General features: G+C 54.5%; 1 protein-coding gene across 2 annotated transcripts in view; it reads left to right on the forward strand.

Moving 5' to 3' along the window:
- The first annotated feature begins 1,338 nt into the window (after nt 1-1,338).
- The window catches only part of LOC137313310 (amyloid beta precursor protein binding family B member 2-like), a 62,275-nt gene continuing 39,737 nt past the window's right edge, over nt 1,339-23,876 (forward strand). For both annotated transcript variants that reach the window (XM_067979420.1, XM_067979419.1), the window contains exons 1-3: nt 1,339-1,397; nt 3,969-4,734; nt 21,903-22,111. In XM_067979420.1, coding sequence (XP_067835521.1) covers nt 3,990-4,734; nt 21,903-22,111 — 954 coding nt within the window. In that variant the 5' untranslated portion in view covers nt 1,339-1,397; nt 3,969-3,989. The remainder of the gene's footprint in view (nt 1,398-3,968; nt 4,735-21,902; nt 22,112-23,876) is intronic.

The following is a 23,876-nucleotide window of genomic DNA, read 5'->3' on the forward strand; positions in this document are numbered from 1 at the left end:
TCTTATCAAATGGCGGAGCAGGCACGAGGGGCTGAATGGCCTACTCCTGTTCCTATGTTTCCTCTACACCTCTCAGTATCCTCCCATTTATTGTGTATTCCCTTGCCTTGTTTGCTCTCCCCAAATGCATTACCTCACACTTCTCCGGATCGAATTCCATTTGCCACTTTTCTGCCCATCTGACCAGTCCATTGATATCTTCCTGCAATCGACAGCTTTCCTCCTCCTGTTGATTTCTGACAGTCTCTCTGTGATTATCTGTTTCTGACTGTCCCTCAGTATCTATTGACCTCAGTGTCCGTGAAATGACCGAACTGCAGACGGACCATCTCCACACTGAATCAAAGGAATCCAATTGTGTTGTTCCAATGGGGGAAATCTACTTGTATTGTGCAGTACATGGTCTTTGCAGTGAAGAAAGGGGCACAGTGGAAATTAATGAGAGCTCGAATATATTGTGTTTGCTGTGAGTTACACCATGTTCAGCGATATGCTCCTCCCAGACAGAGATGTTTCAAAGATCACGCATTATGGGTTAAATGTTGATGTTGGTTTCTCTTCCCTCCGCCCAATCTTCTCCCCCTTGGTGCAGATTCGAGCTGAGGGCTGGTTCTCTCCCTCTCTCAGCCCACACTCTCTCCCCGGTTCTCCATCCCCTTCTCTCCATCTCTCTTCCTTCTCCCTCATCTGCTGCTCCTCCTCCTCCTCCACCTGTCTTGATCTCTCCTCCTCCCATACCTGCCTCCCATCCATCTCTCCTTCAAATCTCTCTTCCACATCTCTTCATTTACCTCCCCCTCCCATCTCCTCCCCCTATGATTCGCCTCCACCAATCGCTCCCCATCTATCCTCCATCTCCCTCCTCCTTCGCATCTCTTCCACCCCCATTCCTCCTCCTGAACCCCCTCTCCTCCTCCTGAACCCCCTCTCCTCCTCCTCCTCCTCCTGAACCCCCTCTCCTCCTCCTCCTCCTGAACCCCCTCTCCTCCTCCTCCTCCTCCTGAACCCCCTCTCCTCCTCCTGAACCCCCTCTCCTCCTCCTGAACCCCCTCTCCTCCCCATTCCTCCTCCTGAACCCCCTCTCTTCCCGTCCCTCCCCTGAACCCCTTCTCTTCCCTGTCCCTACCACTGAACCCCCTCTCCTCCCCCTGAACTCCCTCCCCATTCCTCTTACTGAACCCCCCCCCGAACCCCCTTTTTCTCTCCATTTCTCCCCTTCCCCCCAATTGAACATTTCCCAAAGGCCCTGCTCGCTCTGCGCAGGCGCGACCTCACCATCATGGCGACCGTCTGGTCCCGAGTTCGCGATTAACCGGAAACTCGTCACCGACAGTGCCCCGGAAGCGGTGTGACGTCAGTTGTGTCTGCTCAGAGATGTCCCGAAAATAAACAGAGAGGTGAGGCCGGGGAGAGTGGGGGGAAATAGGGGGAACACCGGGGGGAGGGGGGGGGAAAATAGGGGGAACACCGGGGGGAGGGGGGGGGAAAATAGGGGGAACACCGGGGGGAGGGGGGGGAAAATAGGGGGAACACCGGGGGGAGGGGGGGGGAAAATAGGGGGAACACCGGGGGGAGGGGGGGGGGAAATAGGGGGAACACCGGGGGGAAAGTGGGGGGAACACCGGGGGGTAGGCCGTGGGGAATGGGGGGTGTGGAGGGGCACCGGGGGGAGGGGGGAATACCGGGGAATGGGGATTGGGGGGAGCCCGGGAATGGGGGTTGCACCATCTCAGTCTTAAATGTCCGCCCCCCGGTCCCAGACTCTCCCGTATCGGCCCATTCTACTCAATCTCTCTTCACAGGACAAACCTCCCCAGGGGGCGTGGGGTACATGGTGAGGGGGTGAGGGGTACATGGTGAGGGGGTGAGGGGTACATGGTGTGGGGGTGAGGGGTACATGGTGAGGGGGTGTGGGGTACATGGTGTGGGGGTGAGGGGGTGTGGGGTACATGGTGTGGGGGTGAGGGGGTGTGGGGTACATGGTGAGGGGGCGTGGGGTACATGGTGAGGGGGCGTGGGGGTGAGGGGGTGTGGGGTACATGGTGAGGGGGTGTGGGGTACATGGTGTGGGGGTGAGGGGGCGTGGGGTACATGGTGAGGGGGTGCGGGGTACATGGTGTGGGGGTGAGGGGGTGTGGGGTACATGGTGAGGGGGTGAGGGGGCGTGGGGTACACGGGGAGGGGGTGAGGGGGCATGGGGTACACGGGGAGGGGGTGAGGGGGCGCGGGGTACACGGGGAGGGGACGAGGGGGCGCGGGGTACACGGTGAGGGGACGAGGGGTACACGGGGACAGGGTGAGGGGGCGTGGTGTACACGGGGAGGGGGTGAGGGGGCATGGTGTACACGGGGAGGGGGTGAGGGGGCATGGTGTACACGGGGAGGGGGTGAGGGGGCATGGTGTACACGGGGAGGGGGTGAGGGGACGTGGGGTACACGGGGAGGGGGTGAGGGGACTTGGGGTACACGGGGACAGGGTGAGGGGACGTGGTGTACACGGGGAGGGGGTGAGGGGGCATGGTGTACACGGGGAGGGGGTGAGGGGGCATGGTGTACACGGGGAGGGGGTGAGGGGACGTGGGGTACACGGGGAGGGGGTGAGGGGACTTGGGGTACACGGGGACAGGGTGAGGGGACGTGGTGTACACGGGGAGGGGGTGAGAGGACGTGCCTTGTGGGGCTTTTACTGTTGCTAAAAAAAAAATCCTATAACGCGGAATGAGTGAGTGTCTGAGAGAGAAAAAATACTGTAAGAAACACCAAAATAATCTGAGCACAGAGCAGGTGCTAACATCTCGCAGCCTCCAGCTCTGTGCCTGTGATCAGGAGGGAGGGGGTGTCTGAGAATGTGTCTGTGTGTCAGAGTCTGGAGCTTACTGTCTGGTACAGGACTGCAGACCGATGTACGAGACCAGAGTCCGAGAGAGAGAATGGGGAGTAACCGCTGGACCGTTGGAGGTGGAGAGCAGGTCTGTGAATGGAGAGGGTGCTGCAATGGCAGATGCTCGCTGTATTGGTGTCAGCGTGGTGACTGTGTGATGGGGACAGCAGCCTCTGACTGAAGTCTAATTGCGTTTAACAGGCTAATCTTGTTTAAGGGTCGCTCTCTGTCTGGCTGTAGTAGAGGAAGATGTGGGTTTTTATAAAACGCCTTTCACAGCCTCCGGAATTACTTTCAAAGTGTAGTTGCTGTTGTAATGTAGGAAACACGGCAGCCATTTTGAGCACAGCAAGATCCCACAGACAGCAATGTTACCAATTATCAGATAATCAGGTTTTAGTGATGTTGGTTGAGAGATAAATATTGGCCAGCACCGGGGAGCACTCCCCTGCTCCTCTCTCAATAGTGGCCGTGAGATCTTTTACATCCACCTGGACATACAGATGGGGCCTTGGTTTAACACTCCAGCCAGGATTGGTTAATTGGGCACAAACCATGGGTCAGTATTGACTCCCATTTCAGGTACAGAGTAAAGATCTCTTTACACTGTCCCATCAAACACTCCCAGGGCAGGTACAGCACGGGATAGATACAGAGTAAAGCTCCCTCTACACTGTCCCATCAAACACTCCCAGGGCAGGTACAGCACGGGTTAGATACAGAGTAAAGCTCCCTCTACACTGTCCCATCAAACACTCCCAGGGCAGGTACACTGCACAATTTTTCCAGGGAATTGCTGAGGTTAAGGTTCCCTGTTGCTCTCGAACTCTCTTCCTGTACTGATGCTAAGACGTGAATGGTGCGTCTTTTACTATGAGCCTCCTGCCCGTTGTGTTTTTGTGGATTTGAGCCTCGCTCCAGTTCTGAGATTGTGATGTGTTATTGGAGGTGCTGCTGAAAGGGGCGGGGAGAATGGGACGAAGGGGAGAGCCGACACACGCGTAATGGGCTGAATGGCCTCCAGTGTGATTCTATGAAACGTAGCTGATTGCTGCCGCGAGCTAACTCTTCCCCGTCCCTCTGTTTAGTTTCAGAGTGATCCAGGTGCCATGTCTGGCTCCATCGGTAACCAGACAGACCTGGTCAACGTCAACAGCTGTGTGCCCCCGTCCCTGACCCTGAACCTCCACTCCTCGCACAACGAGCTGCTCAACGCAGACATCAAACGGTCCACTCCGCCCAAGGGACGCAAGAGTTACGCCTCCACTGACCTGCAGGCGGCCATGGGCCTGGGGGATGGGAGTGGAGGTGAGACTCCCAACGCCAAGTGGATGAAAGACGGGGCTAACCAGATGCGGAAGGCGGCAGAAAACGAGAGGCAGGACCAGAACCGGAACCTCACCTCCAAGGCGGGAGAGACAAGGAGCACAGAAAACAAAGAGCAGTCGGAGGCGCTGGACAAGGGTCAGCCAGTGACCCAGGCCACTTCCAGGAGCAAAGGCTTCCTCAGTTACTACATGGGGCTGGAGCTGTCCCTCCCGTCCAGCGTGAGCCCAGACAAGACCGAGCCTCTGGTCATCAACCTGGACCAGGGAGACTTCGAACCGTGCCAGTCGTTCTCGGCCGCTCAGCTCGCCGATAACCACCCAGACTTGGTACAGATAGTGGACGGAGGGCAGCTGGAGGAAGATGGTGGAACGACCGGACTGACCAGCCCTCAGGAGGCTGCCAAGGATGAGCGGAAGAGCTCATGTCTGTTCTTTGGAATGAGGAACACAGCGCCCAGTGACGAGGACTCGAGCTGGACCAGTCTTTCCCAAGGCAGTGCTTCGTGGAGTTCACCTGATGATATCGGTAGGACAAACCTCACCTCCATCTTTATTTGTGGAACCAGAGGGCTGAGAAACCGGGTGAAATTCAGAGTAATTCTCCCTCCCAAATTGTTTTTATTCATTCTCAGGATGCGGGTGTCGTTGGCAAGGCCGATATTTATTGCCCATCCCGAGTTACAATCAATACAACTGGGTACCACTTAACGGCCACTGCAGAGGGCAGTTAAGAGTCAACAACGTTGGTGTGGGGACTGGAGTCACATATAGGCCCAGACCGGGGAAGGACGGCAGGTTTCCTTCCCTAAAGGACATTAATGAACCAGTTGGGTTTTTACGACAATCCGACAGCCTCATGGTCACTTTTACCCAACACCCACGGTGCCGGAGTCTCGGGGTACACCCCACGCCCCCACGGTGCCGGAGTCTCGGGGTACACCCCCCGCCCCCACGGTGCCGGAGTCTCGGGGTACACCCCACGCCCCCACGGTGCCGGAGTCTCGGGGTACACCCCCACGGTGCCGGAGTCTCGGGGTACACCCCCCGCCCCCACGGTGCCGGACTCTCGGGGTACACCCCACGGTGCCGGAGTCTCGGGGTACACCCCCCGCCCCCACGGTGCCGGAGTCTCGGGGTACACCCCCCGCCCCCACGGTGCCGGAGTCTCGGGGTACACCCCCCGCCCCCACGGTGCCGGACTCTCGGGGTACACCCCACGGTGCCGGAGTCTCGGGGTACACCCCCCGCCCCCACGGTGCCGGAGTCTCGGGGTACACCCCACGGTGCCGGAGTCTCGGGGTACACCCCACGGTGCCGGAGTCTCGGGGTACACCCCCCGCCCCCACGGTGCCGGACTCTCGGGGTACACCCCACGGTGCCGGAGTCTCGGGGTACACCCCACGGTGCCGGACTCTCGGGGTACACCCCACGGTGCCGGAGTCTCGGGGTACACCCCACGGTGCCGGACTCTCGGGGTACACCCCACGGTGCCGGAGTCTCGGGGTACACCCCCCGCCCCCACGGTGCCGGAGTCTCGGGGTACACCCCCCGCCCCCACGGTGCCGGACTCTCGGGGTACACCCCCCGCCCCCACGGTGCCGGACTCTCGGGGTACACCCCCGCCCCCACGGTGCCGGAGTCTCGGGGTACACCCCCCGCCCCCACGGTGCCGGAGTCTCGGGGTACACCCCCCGCCCCCACGGTGCCGGAATCGGGGTACACTCCAAATTGCACTGGGACCGAAACCAGATCCGAAGTGGGTCCGATGCTGCAGTAACTGCTCCTGCCACTGGGTGGGGGGAGCGTGCTCTCCATCCACAGCAGCTGGTTCAGGGTTTTAATGTCTGTCTCTGTGGGCCGGCAGTTTCAGGCCCTTTAGTTTGTAGCTGCGACGTGTCGATGTTTTTCACACCGACCTACTTCCATTTTTGATGAGTATTTATGTTTTTTTAATGGCGCTGAACTGCCTGCTGTGATTTAACAGCTGGCCTGTCCGTCCCCTGTATCCCCACCAACCTGCAGGCCACCTACACTGTGTGTTCTTGCTGTCAGTCTGATAACATTCTGCCTCCATTGATGTCCAGTCCTGTCTGTGTTTGCCGAGGTTTGTTCCAGGGATTTACTCCTGCGTACAACTGATTCACAAACAGCTTCTCATCACCTCTCTCCCTATTACTCAACCAAAATGACTTTAACTGTGCTTTACAGCTTGCAAGCCTGAAATTCCATCATTGAATAGAAGGGCATTCAGGGTTGACTGAAAGAATGAAATGTTGGAGAGTTCCACGTCCATTGGATTCATCCTGGGGATGTGGGCGTCGCTGGCAAGGCTGGCATATATTGCCCATTCAGGGAAAGATTATACTTGCCATAGAGGGAGTGCAGCGAAGGTTCACCAGACTGATTCCTGGGATGGCAGGACTGTCGTATGAGGAGAGATTGGGTCGACTCGGCCTGTATTCACTCGAGTTTAGAAGAATGAGAGGGGATCTCATTGAAACATATAAAATTCTGACAGGGCGAGACAGACTGGATTCAGGGAGGATGTTTCCCCTGGCTGGGGGGTCCAGAACGAGGGGTCACAGTCTCAGGATATGGGGAAGGACATTTAGGACTGAGATGAGGAGAAATTTCTTCACTCAGAGGGTGGTGAACCTGTGGAATTCTCTACCACAGAAGGCTTTAGAGGCCAAGTCACTGAATATATTTAAGAAGGAGCTAGATAGATTTCTAGACACAAAAAGCATCAAGGGGTATGGGGAGAGAGTGGGAATATGGTATTGAGATAGAGGATCAGCCATGATCATATAGAATGGTGGAGCAGACTTAAAGGGCCGAATGGCCTACTCCTGCTCCTATTTTCTATGTCTCCATGTTTCCTAGTCGCACTTCAATAATTGCAGTCCGTGTGGTGAAGGTTCTCCCACAGTGCTGTTAGGTCGGGAGTTCCAGGATTTTGACCCAGTGACGATAAAGGGACGGCGATATATTTCCAAGTCATAGGAACAGGAGTAGGCCATTCAGCCCCTCGTGCCTGCTCTGCCATTTGATAAGATCATGGCTGATCTATGATCTAACTCCATATACCTGCCTTTGGCCCATATCCCTTAATACCTTTGGTTGCCAAAAAGCTATCTATCTCAGATTTAAATTTAGCAATTGAGCTAGTATCAATTGCCGTTTGCGGAAGAGAGTTCCAAACTTCTACCACCCTTTGTGTGTAGAAATGTTTTCTAATCTCACTCCTGAAAGGTCTGGCTCTAATTTTTAGACTGTGCCCCCTACTCCTAGAATCCCCAATCAGCGGAAATAGTTTCTCTCTATCCACCCTATCCGTTCCCCTTAATATCTTATAAACTTCGATCAGATCACCCCTTAACCTTCGAAACTCGAGAGAATACAACCCCAATTTGTGTAATCTCTCCTCGTAACTTAACCCTTGAAGTCCAGGTATCATTCTAGTAAACCTACGCTGCACTCCCTCCAAATGCAATTATGTCCTTCCCAAGGTGCGGTGCCCAGAATTGCTCACAGTACTCCAGGTGCGGTCTAACCAGGGTTTTGTATAGCTGCAGCATGACATAAGGACATAAGAAATAGGAGCAGGAGTAGGCCAATCGGCCCCTCGAGCCTGCTCCGCCATTCAATAAGATCATGGCTGATCTGATCCTAACCTCAAATCTAAATTCATGTCCAATTTCCTGCCCGCTCCCCGTAACCCCTAATTCCCTTTACTTCTAGGAAACTGTCTATTTCTGTTTTAAATTTATTTAATGATGTAGCTTCCACAGCTTCCTGGGGCAGCAAATTCCACAGACCTACTACCCTCTGAGTGAAGAAGTTTCTCCTCATCTCAGTTTTGAAAGAGCAGCCCCTTATTCTAAGATTATGCCCCCTAGTTCTAGTTTCACCCATCCTTGGGAACATCCTCACCGCATCCACCCGATCAAGCCTCTTCACAATCTTATATGTTTCAATAAGATCGTCTCTCATTCTTCTGAACTCCAATGAGTAGAGTCCCAATCTACTCAACCTCTCCTCATATGTCCACCCCCTCATCCCTGGGATTAACCGAGTGAACCTTCTTTGTACTGCCTCGAGAGCAAGTATGTCTTTTCTTAAGTATGGACACCAAAACTGTATGCAGTATTCCAGGTGCGGTCTCACCAATACCTTATATAACTGCAGCAATACCTCCCTGTTTTTATATTCTATCCCCCTAGCAATAAAAGCCAACATTCCGTTGGCCTTCTTGATCACCTGCTGCACCTGCATACTAACTTTTTGATCTTCTTGCACTAGGACCCCCAGATCCCTTTGTACTGCAGTACTTTCCAGTTTCTCGCCATTAAGATAATAACTTGCTCTCTGATTTTTCCTGTCAAAGTGCATAACCTCACATTTTCCAATATTGTATTGCATCTGCCAAATCTCCGCCCACTCACCCAGCCTGTCTATATCCCCTTGAAGGTTTTTTATGTCCTCCTCACTCTCTACTTTCCTTCCCATCTTTGTATCATCTGCAAACTTTGATATGTTACACTCGGTCCCCTCCTCCAAATCGTTAATATAGATTGTAAAGAGTTGGGGACCCAGCACCGACCCCTGCGGAACACCACTGGCTACTGGTTGCCAGTCCGAGAATGAACCATTTATCCCAACTCTCTGCTTCCTGTTAGATAACCAATCCTCCACCCATGCCAGAATATTACCCCCAATCCAGTGATTCTTTATCTTGAGCAATAATCTTTTATGTGGCACCTTGTCGAATGCCTTCTGGAAGTCTAAATACACTACGTCCACTGGTTCCCCTTTATCCACCCTGTACGTTATGTCCTCAAAGAACTCAAGCAAATTTGTCAGACATGACTTCCCCTTCATAAAGCCATGCTGACTTTGTCCTATTAAATTATGTTTATCCAAATGTTCCGCTACTGTCTCCTTAATAATAAACTCCAAAATTTTACCCACCACAGATGTTAGGCGAACTGGTCTATAATTTCCAGCCTTCTGCCAACTACCCTTTTTAAATAAGGGTGTTACATCAGCAGTTTTCCAATCTGCCGGGACCTTTGCCGAGTCCAGAGAATTTTGGAAAATTATTACCAAAGCATCCACAATCCCTCCTGCCACTTCCCTCAAGACCCTGGGATGTAAGCCATCAGGTCCAGGGGATTTGTCCGCCTTGAGTCCCATTAATTTACTGAGTACCAATTCCTTAGTGATTTTAATCGTATTTAGCTCCTCGCCCCCTAGAGCCCCCTGTTTGTCCAGTGTTGGGATATTCTTAGTGTCCTCTACCGTAAAGACTGAAACAAAATATTTGTTCAGCATTTTTGCCATCTCCATGTTTCCCACCATTAATTTCCCGGTCTCATCCTCTAAGGGACCTACGTTTGCCTCAGCCACCCTTTTTCTTTTTATATAACTGTAGAAACGCTTGCTATCTGTTTTTATATTTTTTGCTAATTTATTTTCATAATCTATCTTCCCTTTCTTAATCAATCCTATCGTTACTTTTTGCTGTCTTTTGAAGACTTCCCAATCTTCTATCCTCCCACTAAGTTTGGCTACCTTATATGTCCTTGTTTTTAGTCGGATACTATCCTTAATTTCTTTACTTAGCCACGGATGGCTGTCATTTCTTTTACACCCTTTTTTCCTCAGTGGAATATATATTTTTTGAAAGTTGTAAAATAACTCCTTAAATGAACACCACTGCTCATGTACCGTCTTACCCTTTAATCTATTTTCCCAGTCCACTTTAATCAATTCCACTCTCATACCATCATAGTCTCCTTTATTCAAGCTCAGTACGCTTGTTTGAGAACCAACCTTCTCACCCTCTAATTGGATATGGAATGTAACCATGTTATGGTCACTCATTCCAAGGGGATCCTTAACTAGGACATTATTAATTAATCCTGGCTCATTACACAGGACCAGGTCCAAGGTTGCTTGCCCCCTTGTAGGATCAGTTACATACTGCTCAAGAAATCCATCCCTAATACACTCAATAAACTCTTCCTCAAGGCTGCCCTGCCCAATTTGATTGTCCAGTTAATATGATAGTTAAAATCCCCCCATAATTATAGCTGTTCCCTTATTACATGCCCCGACTATTTCCTGATTAATACTTCTTCCAGCAGAGTTGCAACTATTAGGAGGCCTATATACTACGCCCACGCGTGTTTTTTTCCCCTTCTTATTCCTTATCTCTACCCAAACTGTTTCATTGTCCTGATCCTTTATCCCAATATCATTTCTCTGTATTGCAGTGATTCCTTCCTTTATTAACATAGCCACCCCACCTCCCCTTCCTTCCTTCCTGTCCTTCCTGATTGTTAAATAACCTGGCATATTTAATTCCCAGTCGTCGTCACTCTGCAGCCATACGTAGTTATTTGTGCCGTTAACTCGTCCATTTTGTTACGAATGCTATGTGCATTCAGATAAAGAACTTTCAAATATGTTTTGTGACACTTAGTTCCGTTTTTTTCCTTTTTTAACACTTTACCTTTTACTCCATACCTTCTGTCCCTTCCTGACACGCTTTCCTCTGTCTCCCTGCTCAGGTTCCCAACCCCCTGCCACAGCTTTGATGCTGGGTTAATCGCCTTACGCCTTCTAGTTTTTATTTTATCTGTCGTGCCTGAAGTACACTTTCTTTCTGCTGCTCTACGCTTTTCCCTTTCACTTGTTCTTGAACAACTGTTTGTACTATTTGTATTGTAGATTTCCCCTGGGTCTTCCCTTCTCTTGCTGCTCGTAACTTAACCCTTGAAGTCCGGGTATCATTCTAGTAAACCTACGCTGCACTCCCTCCAAGGCCAATATGTCCTTCCGAAGGTGCGGTGTCCAGAACTGCTCACAGTACTCCAGGTGCGGTCTAACCAGGGTTTTGTATAGCTGCAGCATAACTTCTGCCCCCTTGTACTCTAGTCCTCTAGATATAAAGGCCAGCATTCCATTAGCCTTATTGATTATTTTCTGCACCTGTTCATGACACTTCAATGATCTATGTACCTGAACCCCTAAGTCCCTTTGGACATCCACTGTTTTTAACTTTTTACCATTTAGAAAGTACCCTGTTCTATCCTTTTTTGATCCAAAGTGGATGACCTCACATTTGTCTACATTGAATTCCATTTGCCACAGTTTTGCCCATTCACCTAATCTATCAATATCCCTTTGTAATTTTACGTTTTCATCTACACTGCTTACAATGCCACCAATCTTTGTGTCATCGGCAAACTTAGATATGAGACTTTCTATGCCTTCATCTAAGTCGTTAATAAATATTGTGAATAATTGAGGCCCCAAGACAGATCCCTGCGGGACTCCACTAGTCACATCCTGCCAATGTGAGTACCTTCCCATTATCCATACTCTCTGTCACCTTTCGCTCAGCCAACTTCCTAACCAAGTCTGTACTTTTCCCTCGATTCCATGGGCTTCTGTCTTAGCTAACAGTCTCTTATGTGGGACCTTATCAAATGCCTTCTGGAAGTCCATATAAATAACATTCATTGACATTCCCCTGTCCACTACTTTAGTCACCTCTTCAAAAAATTCAATCAGGTTTGTCAGGCACGACCTACCTTTCACAAATCCATGCTGGCTCTCTGATTAACTGAAAATCTCAAGGTGTTCAGTCACCCTATCCTTAATTATAGACTCCAGCATTTTCCCCACGACAGATGTTAGGCTAACTGGTCTATAATTCCCTGGTTTCTCTCTCCTTTCTTAAAAAGCGGAGTGGCATGTACAATTTTCCAATCTAGGGGGACAGTTCCTGAATCTAGAGAACTTTGAAAGATTATAGTTCGGGCATCTGCAATGTGCTCACCTACTTCCTTTAAAACCCTGGGATGGAAACCATCTGGTCCTGGGGATTTGTCACTCTTTAGTGCTGTTATTTTTTTCATTACTGTTGCTTTACTTATGTTAATTTTATCGAGTCCCTGTCCCCGATTCAATATTAGTTTTCTTGGGATTTCCGGCATGCTATCCTCTTTTTCTACTGTAAATACTGATGCAAAGTAATTGTTCAACATGTCCGCCATTTCCCCATTGTCAATGACAGTATCCCCACTTTCAGTTTTTAAGGGGCCAACACTGCTCCTGACCACCCTCTTTTTCCTAATATAACTATAAAAGTTCTTACTATTGGTTTTGATATCCCTTGCGAGTTTCTTTTCATACTCTCTTTTTGTAGCTCTTACTATCTGTTTTGTGGCCCTATGTTGATCTTTGTATCTTTCCCATTCGCCAGGATCTGTGCCATTTTTTGCCTTTTTGTATGCCCTTTCCTTATGTCTTATACTGCCCCTTACCTCTTTAGTTGTCCATGGCTGTTCTTTTTGGCAAGTAGAGTTCTTGCCCCTCAGGGGTATAAACCGATTCTGTATCACGTTAAATGTTTCTTTAAACATTTCCCACTGATCATCATTCCCACTGATCGCCATTCAATAAGATCATGGCTGATCTGATCCTAACCTCAAATCTAAAGAACACAAGAAGTAGGAGCAGGACCCGGCCACTCAGCCCCTGGGCCCTCTCCGCCACCCACAGGGCCTTGACCGATCCGAACTCAGCTTCATGTCCAATTTCCTGCCCGCTCCCCGTAACCCCTCATTCCCTTTACTTCCAGGATGTTCATGCACAGTTAACTAAATCTGGTTCATTACTCATTACTAAATCTAGTATGGTTTGCCCCCTTGTTGCCTCTAGGACATACTGCTGTAGAAAACTATCCCGGACACACTCAAGAAATTCACTACCTTTCTGACAGTTGCTAGTCTGCTTTTCCCAATCGATGTGAAGGTTAAAGTCCCCCATTAAGACCACTATGCCTTTGTTACATGCTTGTCTAATCTCTGCATTTATACAATCTAGCACTTCAGAGCTGCTGCCAGGGCTCCTATACACAACTCCCACAATAGTCTTAGATCCTTTCCTATTTCTCAATTCAACCCATAAGGTCTCTGTTGGCTGCTTACCTCTCGTTATATCCTCCTTTATCATTGAAGTGATTTCATCTCTAATCACTAAGGCTACTCCACCCCCTCTTCCATTTTCCCTATCTCTCCTGTAGACCTTATAACCCGGTATATTTAGTTCCCAATCCTGACCATCCTGCAGCCATGTCTCCGTGATAGCTATCATGTCATACCCTCCAATTTGAATTTGAACCTGTAGTTCATTTAATTTATTCCTTATACTCCGTGCATTTGTATATAGAACTCTTAGTTGGGCCACACACCCTAGCCTGACCTTCAGCTTTGATGCTGGGTTAATCGCCTTACGCCTTCTAGTTTTCACTTTATCTGTAGTGCCTAAAGTACACTTTCTTTCCGCTGCTCTACGCTTTTCCCTTTCACTTGTTCTTGAACAATTGTTTGTACTATTTGTATTGTAGATTTCCCCTGGGTCTTCCCCTCTCTTGCTGCTCTCGACTTTACTCCCTTCTGACTCCCCGCTAAGGTTCCCATCCCCCTGCCACTCGAGTTTAAACCTTCCCCAACAGCACTGGCAAACACCCCCACGAGGACATTGGTCCCGGTCCTGCTCGGGTGTAACCCGTCCCGCTTGTACAGGTCCCACCTTCCCCAGAACCGGTCCCAATATCCCAGAAATCTAAATCCCTCCCTCCTACACCATCCCTGCAGCCACGCATTCATCCTGTCTATTCTCCTGTTCCTATACTCACTGGCATGTGGCACTGGTAGTAATCCTGAGATCACTACCTTTGAAGTCCTGCTTTTTAATTTATCTCCTAACTCCTTAAATTCACCTTGCAGGACCTCATCCCTTTTTTTAACGTATGTCGTTGGTACCAATATGGACCACGACTACTGGCTGTTCACCCTCCCACTCCAGAATGTCCTGCAGCCGCTCCGTGACATCCTTGACCCTAGCACCAGGGAGGCAACATACCATCCTGGAGTCACGTTTGCAGCCGCAGAAATGCCTATCTGTTCCCCTTACAGATGACGAAGGAGATAATCTCCGAAAGCTTGTGATTTTAAAATAAATTTGTTGGACTATAACCTGGTGTTGTAAGATTCCTTACAAACATTCAAGAAGCATTTGGATGAGCACTTGAAATGCCATAGCATACAAGGCTACGAACCAAATGCTGGAATATGGGATTAGATTAGACTGGGCTTGATGGCCGGCGCGGACACGATGGGCCGAAGGGCCTCTATCCGTGCTGTATAACTCTATGACTCTATGAGACCAAAACTGCACAGTCTCGGCGCTGCCTGTTGTTCGAGGTGCCAGTCTCAGCACTGCCTGTTGTTCGAGGTGCCAGTCTCAGCACTGCCTGTTGTTCGAGGTGCCAGTCTCAGCACTGCCTGTTGTTCGAGGTGCCAGTCTCAGCACTGCCTGTTGTTCGAGGTGCCAGACTCGGCGCTGCCTGTTGTTCGAGGTGTCAGACTCGGCGCTGCCTGTTGTTCGAGGTGCCAGACTCGGCGCTGCCTGTTGTTCGAGGTGCCAGACTCGGCGCTGCCTGTTGTTCGAGGTGTCAGACTCGGCGCTGCCTGTTGTTCGAGGTGTCAGACTCGGCGCTGCCTGTTGTTCGAGGTGTCAGACTCGGCGCTGCCTGTTGTTCAAGGTGCCAGTCTCAGCGCTGCCTGTTGTTCGAGGTGTCAGACTCGGCGCTGCCTGTTGTTCGAGGTGTCAGACTCGGCGCTGCCTGTTGTTCGAGGTGTCAGACTCGGCGCTGCCTGTTGTTCGAGGTGTCAGACTCGGCGCTGCCTGTTGTTCAAGGTGCCAGTCTCAGCGCTGCCTGTTGTTCGAGGTGTCAGACTCGGCGCTGCCTGTTGTTCGAGGTGCCAGACTCGGCGCTGCCTGTTGTTCGAGGTGCCAGACTCGGCGCTGCCTGTTGTTCGAGGTGCCAGACTCGGCGCTGCCTGTTGTTCGAGGTGCCAGTCTCAGCACTGCCTGTTGTTCGAGGTGCCAGTCTCGGCGCTGCCTGTTGTTCGAGGTGTCAGTCTCAGCGCTGCCTGTTGTTCGAGGTGTCAGACTCGGCGCTGCCTGTTGTTCGAGGTGTCAGACTCGGCGCTGCCTGTTGTTCGAGGTGCCAGTCTCGGCGCTGCCTGTTGTTCGAGGTGTCAGACTCGGCGCTGCCTGTTGTTCGCGGCCAGTGTCCGTATCGTGTGAGGTTCGAGGGGTGAAGTGCTGGACGGGGCAGGTTTGGTCGTGGAGCCGGCAGCAGGAGATGGAGAGTGGGGGTGGGTCTGGGTCTGTCGGTAACCATATCCCTGGGGGGGTGGGGGTGTCTGTGACCGTCTCCCGGTGGGGGGGGGGGGTTGGGGGGAGTCTGTGACCGTCTCCCGGTGGGGGGGGGGGGTTGGGGGGAGTCTGTGACCGTCTCCCGGTGGGGGGGGGGGGTTGGGGGGAGTCTGTGACCGTCTCCCGGTGGGGGGGGGGGGTTGGGGGGAGTCTGTGACCGTCTCCCGGTGGGGGGGGGGGTTGGGGGGTGTCTGTGACCGTCTCCCGGTGGGGGGGGGGGGTTGGGGGGAGTCTGTGACCGTCTCCCGGTGGGGGGGGGGGTTGGGGGGAGTCTGTGACCGTCTCCCGGTGGGGGGGGGGGTTGGGGGGAGTCTGTGACCGTCTCCCAGGGGGGGGGGGGGGTTGGGGGGAGTCTGTGACCGTCTCCCGGGGGGGTGGGGGGAGTCTGTGACCGTCTCCCGGGGGGGTGGGGGGAGTCTGTGACCGTCTCCCGGGGGGGTGGGGGGAGTCTGTGACCATCTCCCGGGGGGTGGGGGGAGATCCGGTTTAGGAGGCTTATTCCCCGAAGTGTTTGATGAATTGATTGGTTAGCTGCTGTGATCAGTAATGACAGGCAGGCTCACAACAGCCTATTGAGTGCTGCGGGGCAGGTCTGGGGATGAATCGACAGTCAGTATAATGTACACTATGGATTACTTCCTGGCCATCGTTCTGCAGGATCACTACCCAGGTACAGAGCAAAGTCCGGGTGTGACCAGCACATCCTCGGACCCTCGGGCTCACTGACCACTGCCTCGGGCTGAGGTGCTATTGAGTTTTTAAGGGGGAAATGTCTGGATTTGATTTTGTCTGAAGGAAGCAGCCCTGAACGGTCGGTCTTTCTGCAGCCCGAGCCATTCCAGGGTCCAGCTTAACACACACATCATCCCGTTCTGTTCCAGTATATCAGAACTCTGGTGTTAGTGCAAAGAGCAGACTGCAGCGCATTCCGGGAATGAAACTGGAATATCGCACAGACTGTGGAGTCTTTAGACGCTGGGGGTGAGAGGGTCACTCCCTCACTGGTGGACCGGCCTGAGTTTGTGTCTCTGAGGGTGGGCTGGCAGGAGTTGCTGGAAGTGGGGCCGGGAGCAGGACCGAGGGACATGGTGTCCGAACCCAGCTCCCTTAACACAAGGGGGAAAGAATCAGGAGCTGTGCCCATTTAGGTCAAGTTTAATTGGTGTATACTGGGTGGGTACAGGGGGTGGGGGGTGGAGAGGAGCAGGGGGCAGGGGGGGCAGGAGTGGGGGGGTTGGGGATGAGTGGGCGGGTGGGGAGTTGGGGGGGGTGGGGTCAGGGGCTTTGGTAACTCCGGACCCAGTGGCAGGTGCTGAAATTTCCTGGGCAGGTTGGGCCCTACTGCACATTTGATGCCCTCCTACTGACCCCAGGGGGTGTTTCCGGGGTCCTTGTTTTTCAAATTCATTCTGGGATTGTGGGCGTCACTGGCAAGTCCGTCGTTTATGGCCCATCCCCAGTTACCCTGAGAGGGTGGGGGTGAGCCGCCGCCTTGAACCGCTGGGATCGAGTTTGATACAAACTGAGGGGTTTGCTGGGTCACTGCAGAGGCATCCAGGTTGTGTGGGACTGTGGACATGGTGGACATGGGGAGCCTGGTGCCGGGGTCCGGTGAGCTGAGAAAGATTCTGTGTCTTCCGGGAGAAAAGAATGTGCGAAAAATCGAGGTAACGTTCGAGCAGGAATTTAACGGGCAAGCCCTGTGCCCCGTGCCTCGCGCCCCTGTCTCCCCCCCCCGGGGCCCCCTGCCTCGTGTGCCCCCCCACCGGGCCCCCTGCCTCGTGTGGCCCCCCCCCCCCCCCCGGGCCCCCTGTCCCCCCCCCCCCTCGGGCCCCCTGCCTCGCGTGCCCCCCCCCCCCCGGCCCGCGCCCCCCCCGCCCCCCCCCCCCCCCCCCCCCCCCCCCCCCCCCCCCCCCCCCCCAGGCCCCCTGCCTCGCGCGCCCTCCCCGGGCCCCCTGCCTCGCGCGCCCTCCCCGGGCCCCCTGCCTCGCGCGCCCTCCCCGGGCCCCCTGCCTCGCGCGCCCTCCCCGGGCCCCCTGCCTCGCGCGCCCTCCCCGGGCCCCCTGCCTCGCGCGCCCTCCCCGGGCCCCCTGCCTCGCGCGCCCTCCCCGGGCCCCCTGCCTCGCGCGCCCTCCCCGGGCCCCCTGCCTCGCGCGCCCTCCCCGGGCCCCCGCCTCGCGCGCCCCTCCCCGGGCCCCCCCGCCTCGCGCGCCCTCCCCGGGCCCCCCGCCTCACGCGCCCTCCCCAGGGCCCCCCGCCTCGCGCGCCCTCCCCGGGCCCCCCGCCTCGCGCGCCCTCCCCGGGCCCCCCGCCTCGCGCGCCCTCCCCGGGCCCCCCGCCTCGCGCGCCCTCCCCCGGGCCCCCCCGCCTCGCGCGCCCTCCCCAGGGCCCCCCGCCTCGCGCGCCCTCCCCGGGCCCCCCGCCTCGCGCGCCCTCCCCAGGGCCCCCCGCCTCGCGCGCCCTCCCCAGGGCCCCCCGCCTCGCGCGCCCTCCCCAGGGCCCCCCGCCTCGCGTGCCCTCCCCGGGCCCCCCGCCTCGCGCGCCCTCCCCAGGGCCCCCCCGCCTCACGCGCCCATCCCCGGGCCCCCCGCCTCGCGCGCCCTCCCCAGGGCCCCCCCGCCTCGCGCGCCCTCCCCAGGGCCCCCCGCCTCGCGCGCCCTCCCCAGGGCCCCCCGCCTCGCGCGCCCTCACCCAGGGCCCCCCGCCTCGCGCGCCCTCCCCAGGGCCCCCCGCCTCGCGCGCCCTCCCCAGGGCCCCCCGCCTCGCGCGCCCTCCCCAGGGCCCCCCGCCTCGCGCGCCCTCCCCAGGGCCCCCCGCCTCGCGCGCCCCTCCCCAGGGCCCCCCCGCCTCCGCGCGCCCTCCCCAGGGCCCCCCGCCTCGCGCGCCCTCCCCAGGGCCCCCCGCCTCGCGCGCCCTCCCCAGGGCCCCCCGCCTCGCGCGCCCTCCCCAGGGCCCCCCTGCGCCCCCCCTCCCCCCTCCCCAGGGCCCCCCGCCTCGCGCGCCCTCCCCCAGGGCCCCCTGCCTCACGCGCCCTCCTCCCCCACCGTGCCCCCTCCAGTGCTGCTTGATGTGGTTATAAGTCTGATGCCAGCTGGCGACACATGTGGCCCAGACCAGGCCAGAGTGCTCACCGTGGTGTTTAATGGAGGCTCCGTGTCCGTCATTGCCGATATTTTTAGTAACCATCAGTTTGGTTGTCTGTAATTTCACATCCAGTTTAAGAAAGAATCCGGTGACAGGGCCCTGGGGTGGGCCGGGTTCCACACCTCCTGGTTTTTGTGCGATACGTCTGGGAAATAGGTTTTCTTTTTAACGACCAACTGCATCATCATCAACTCTGGTTTCAGTTTTAGTCCAAGTTGCTGTCGAAGGTTCCTGCCTTTCACCCCCAGATCCCAGAGTGCTGTTACCAGCTGGGAAATGGGCCTCAATCCAGGCATTAACTTTACACCGAGACCTGGTGCCTGGGCCCTGCTCTGAGTTTTGTTGGATTAAAGCCAGGGAATTACACAGGAAGGACCGAGGCTCTACCCTCCGCCTCCGCCAGGTTCTGCTGCAGACTCGCTGCAGGGCTCGAGAGACTTTTGGCGACTGAATGGCGAGGAAAGTGGCTGGCTCGGGTGTGTATTTATTGGGGTGCACTGGGGTACCCTGACCCGTGGGGATCTTTATTGGGGTGCCCTGGCTCGGGTGTGTATTTATTGGGGTGCACTGGGGTACCCTGACCCGTCGGGATCTTAATGGGGGTGCCCTGGCCTGGGGGTGTATTTATTGGGGTGCCCTGGCCTGGGGGCATGTGTATTGGGGTGCAATGGCTTGGTGGGGTGTTTATTGGGGTGCCCCGCGGGGGGGGGTTTATTGGGGTGCCCCGGGGGGGTGTTTATTGGGGTGCCCCGGGGGGGGTGTTTATTGGGGTGCCCCGGGGGGTGTTTATTGGGGTGCCCCGGGGGGGTGTTTATTGGGGTGCCCCGGGGGGGTGTTTATTGGGGTGCCCCGGGGGGGTGTTTATTGGGGTGCCCCGGGGGGTGTTTATTGGGGTGCCCCGGGGGGTGTTTATTGGGGTGCCCCGGGGGGGGGTGTTTATTGGGGTGCCCCGGGGGGGTGTTTATTGGGGTGCCCCGGGGGGGGTTTATTGGGGTGCCCCCGGGGGGTGTTTATTGGGGTGCCCCGGGGGGTGTTTATTGGGGTGCCCCGGGGGGTGTTTATTGGGGTGCCCCCGGGGGGTGTTTATTGGGGTGCCCCGGGGGGTGTTTATTGGGGTGCCCCGGGGGGGGGTGTTTATTGGGGTGCCCCGGGTGGGTGTTTATTGGGGTGCCCCGGGTGGGTGTTTATTGGGGTGCCCCGGGGGGGTGTTTATTGGGGTGCCCCGGGGGGGTGTTTATTGGGGTGCCCCGGGGGGGTGTTTATTGGGGTGCCCCGGGGGGTGTTTATTGGGGTGCCCCGGGGGGGTGTTTATTGGGGTGCCCTGGGGGGTGTTTATTGGGGTGCCCCGGGGGGGGTGTTTATTGGGGTGCCCCGGGGGGTGTTTATTGGGGTGCCCCCGGGGGGTGTTTATTGGGGTGCCCCGGGGGGTGTTTATTGGGGTGCCCCAGGGGGGTGTTTATTGGGGTGCCCCGGGGGGGTGTTTATTGGGGTGCCCCGGGGGGTGTTTATTGGGGTACCCCGGGGGGGTGTTTATTGGGGTGCCCCGGGGGGGGGGTGTTTATTGGGGTGCCCCGGGGGGGGTGTTTATTGGGGTGCCCCGGGGGGGGTTTATTGGGGTGCCCCCGGGGGGTGTTTATTGGGGTGCCCCGGGGGGTGTTTATTGGGGTGCCCCCGGGGGTGTTTATTGGGGTGCCCCGTGGGGTGTTTATTGGGGTGCCCCGGGGGGGGTGTTTATTGGGGTGCCCCGGGTGGGTGTTTATTGGGGTGCCCCGGGGGGGTGTTTATTGGGGTGCCCCGGGGGGGTGTTTATTGGGGTGCCCCGGGGGGTGTTTATTGGGGTGCCCCGGGGGGGTGTTTATTGGGGTGCCCTGGGGGGTGTTTATTGGGGTGCCCCGGGGGGGGGTGTTTATTGGGGTGCCCCGGGGGGTGTTTATTGGGGTGCCCCCGGGGGGTGTTTATTGGGGTGCCCCGGGGGGGTGTTTATTGGGGTGCCCCAGGGGGGTGTTTATTGGGGTGCCCCCGGGGGGTGTTTATTGGGGTGCCCCGGGGGGGTGTTTATTGGGGTGCCCCGGGGGGGTGTTTATTGGGGTGCCCCAGGGGGGTGTTTATTGGGTGCTTATTGCTGAGTTGGTTTAAATTCTGAGACTGATTTGAAGGTCCCCTGAGCCCACGGGACTGATTCACTTACAGATACGATGAGGAGCTGCCCCCCTCCCCCTGTGATTACAGTCACAGAATAAAATAGCAAAACATCGTCCTCTCTTTGGCCGAATGAACCCTAATCTTACATTTCCGGCCCCGATAGTGCTAACTCTCACTGGGATACACTTCTACGGGCACTTGCTCATTTTGCCTGATCTATGTGTCCATTCTTTACGTGTGTTGTTGAATTGTGATTATTGAAAGGATATTTAACCATGTGGGGCATCATAGCAACTCCAGTCTTGCCTTCAATTGGCTGCTGTACCATCCAGTGATCAGGAACTCAGGAAAGTTCCTGAGTGAGCAGGGTCAGGAATCGACACTCTGTCCCCCCACCCAGGGGTGCTGAGGCCAATTGTAATTTATTTAGTTAGAATCATCCATCACAGGAGGAGGCCTTTCGGCCCATCGTGCCTGTGCCAGCCCTTTGAAAGAGCTGTCCAATTCGTCTCATTCACTTGCTCTTTCCCCATAGCCCTGCAAATTTTTCCCTTCAAGTATTTATCCAATTCCCTTTTGAAAATTATTATTGAATCTGCTTCCACCGCCCTTTCAGGCAGCGCATTCCAGATCAGAACAACTCGCTGCGTAAAAAAAATGTTTCCTCATCTCCCCTCTGGCTCTTTTGCCGATCACCTTAAATCCGTGTCCTCTGGTTACCGACCCTCCTGCCACTGGAAACAGTTTCTCCTTATTTACTCTATCAAAACCCCTCATGATTTTGAACCCCTCGATCAAATCTCCCCTTAACCATCTCTGTTCTAAGGAGAACAACCCCAGCTTCTCCAGTCTTTCCACATAATTGAAGTCCCTCATCCTTGGAATCATTCCAGTAAATCTCCTCTGCACCCTCTCTAAGGCCTTCACATCCTTCCTAAAGTGCGGTGCCCAGAATTGGACACAATACTCCAGCTCAGGCCGATCCACTGATTTATAAAGGTTTAGCATAACTTCCTTGCTTTTGTACTCTGTGCCTCTATTAGGATAGTTTTTTAACAACCTTCTTAACTTGTTATTATTAATGAGTTATTTTTATTTATTTTTCAGATCCTATCTGGAATCGGAATTCGTTTGAGACTGATGCAGACTTGCCTGCCGGCTGGATGAGGGTGCGAGACACCTCGGGCACCTATTATTGGCACATTCCCACAGGGACAACACAGTGGGAACCACCCCCTCCTGCCTGCGACCAGGACCAGGGCTCTCGCAGACCCTCCGCCATGTCCCAGAGCACCACTCCCTCGGAGGAGCAGCAGGTAAATGCAGAGGAGGGTCAATGGTTAGGGTGCTTGGAGCAGGGCTCTGGCGGTGTCGACCTAGGGGGCAGTGCATTGGAGTGAGGGGATCGGACAGACAGAAACACTGTGAAATGCAACTTGAAATGTTAGGGTGGTTCAGCCTCGAGTAGAGACAACCCAGAGAGGCCAAGAGGGGATTAAAAAAAGGGACTTAACGGGATTGAGGAAGGGAGCTGTGAACAAGGTAGGTGGGGTTGAGGGATATGGTGGGTAGATGGGATTGAGGGATATGGTGAGAAGGTGGGTAGGTGGGATAGAGGGATAGAAACATAGAAAATAGGAGCAAGAGTAGGCCATTCGGCCCCTCGGGCCTGCTCCGCCATTCAAAATGATCATGGCTGATCGTCTAACTCAGTACCCTGTTCCCGCTTTTCCCCCATATCCCTTGATCCCTTTAGCATTAAGAAATATATCAATCTCCTTCTTGAATATATCTAATGACTTGGCCTCCACTGCCTTCTGTGGTAGAGAATTCCACAGGTTCACCACCCTCTGAATGAAGAAATTTCTCCTCATCTCGGTTCTAAATGGCATACCCCGTATCCTGAGACTGTGACCCCTGGTTCTGGACTCCCCAGCCATCGGGAACATCCTCCCTGCATCTAGTCTGTATAGTCCTGTCCTGAGATCACCTCTCATTCCTCTAAACTCTAAACTCTAGTGAATATAGGCCGAGTCGACCCAATCTCTCCTCATACGTCAGTCCTGCCATCCCAGGAATCAGTCTGGTAAACCTTCGTTGCACTCCCTCCATGGCAAGGACATCCTTCCTCAGATAAGGAGACTCACACAATACTCCAGATGTGGTCTCACCAAGGCCCTCTATAACTGCAGTAAGACATCCCTGCTCCTGTACTCAAATCCTCTTGCAATGAAGGCCAACATACCATTCGCCTTCCTAACTGCTTGCTGCACCTGAATGCTCACTTTCAGCGACTGGTGTACAAGGACACCCAGGTCTCGTTGCACCTCCCCTTTTCCCAATCTATCACCATTCAGATAATCTGCCATTTCTGTTTTTACAACCAAAGTGGATAACCTCACATTTATCCACGTTATACTGCATCTGTCATGTTCTTGCCCACTCACCCAACTTGTCTAAATCACATTGGAGCCTCTTTGCATCCTCCTCACAGCTCACATTCCACCCCAGCTTTGTGTCGTCTGCGGACTTGGAAATGTTACATTTAGTTCCCTCATCCAAATCATTGATATATATTGTGAATAGCTGGGGCCCAAGCACTGATCCCTGCGGTACCCCACTAGTCACAGCCTGCCACCCGGAAAAAGACCCGTTTATTCCTACTCTCTGTTTCCTGTCTGTCAACCAATTCTCAATCCATGCCAGTATATTCCCCCCAATCCCATGTGCTTTAATTTTGCACACTAACTTCTTGTGTGGGACCTTATCAAAAGCCTTCTGAAAATCCAAGTACACCACATCCACTGGTTCTCCCCTATCTATTCTACTAGTTACCTCCTCAAAAAACTCCAGTAGATTTGTTAAGCGTGATTTCCCTCTCTTAAACCCATGCTGACTTTGTCAAATCTCATTAATGCCCTCCAAGTGTTCTGTTATCACATCCTTTATAATAGACTCTAGCATTTTCCCCACTACTGATGTTAGGCTAACTGATCTGTAATTCCCTGTCTTTTCTCTCCCTCCTTTTTTAAATAATGGGGTGACATTTGCCACCCTCCAATCTGTAGGAACTATTCCAGA

The sequence above is a fragment of the Heptranchias perlo genome, unplaced genomic scaffold (genome assembly GCF_035084215.1).
Source record: "Heptranchias perlo isolate sHepPer1 unplaced genomic scaffold, sHepPer1.hap1 HAP1_SCAFFOLD_465, whole genome shotgun sequence".
Lineage (NCBI taxonomy): Eukaryota > Metazoa > Chordata > Chondrichthyes > Hexanchiformes > Hexanchidae > Heptranchias > Heptranchias perlo.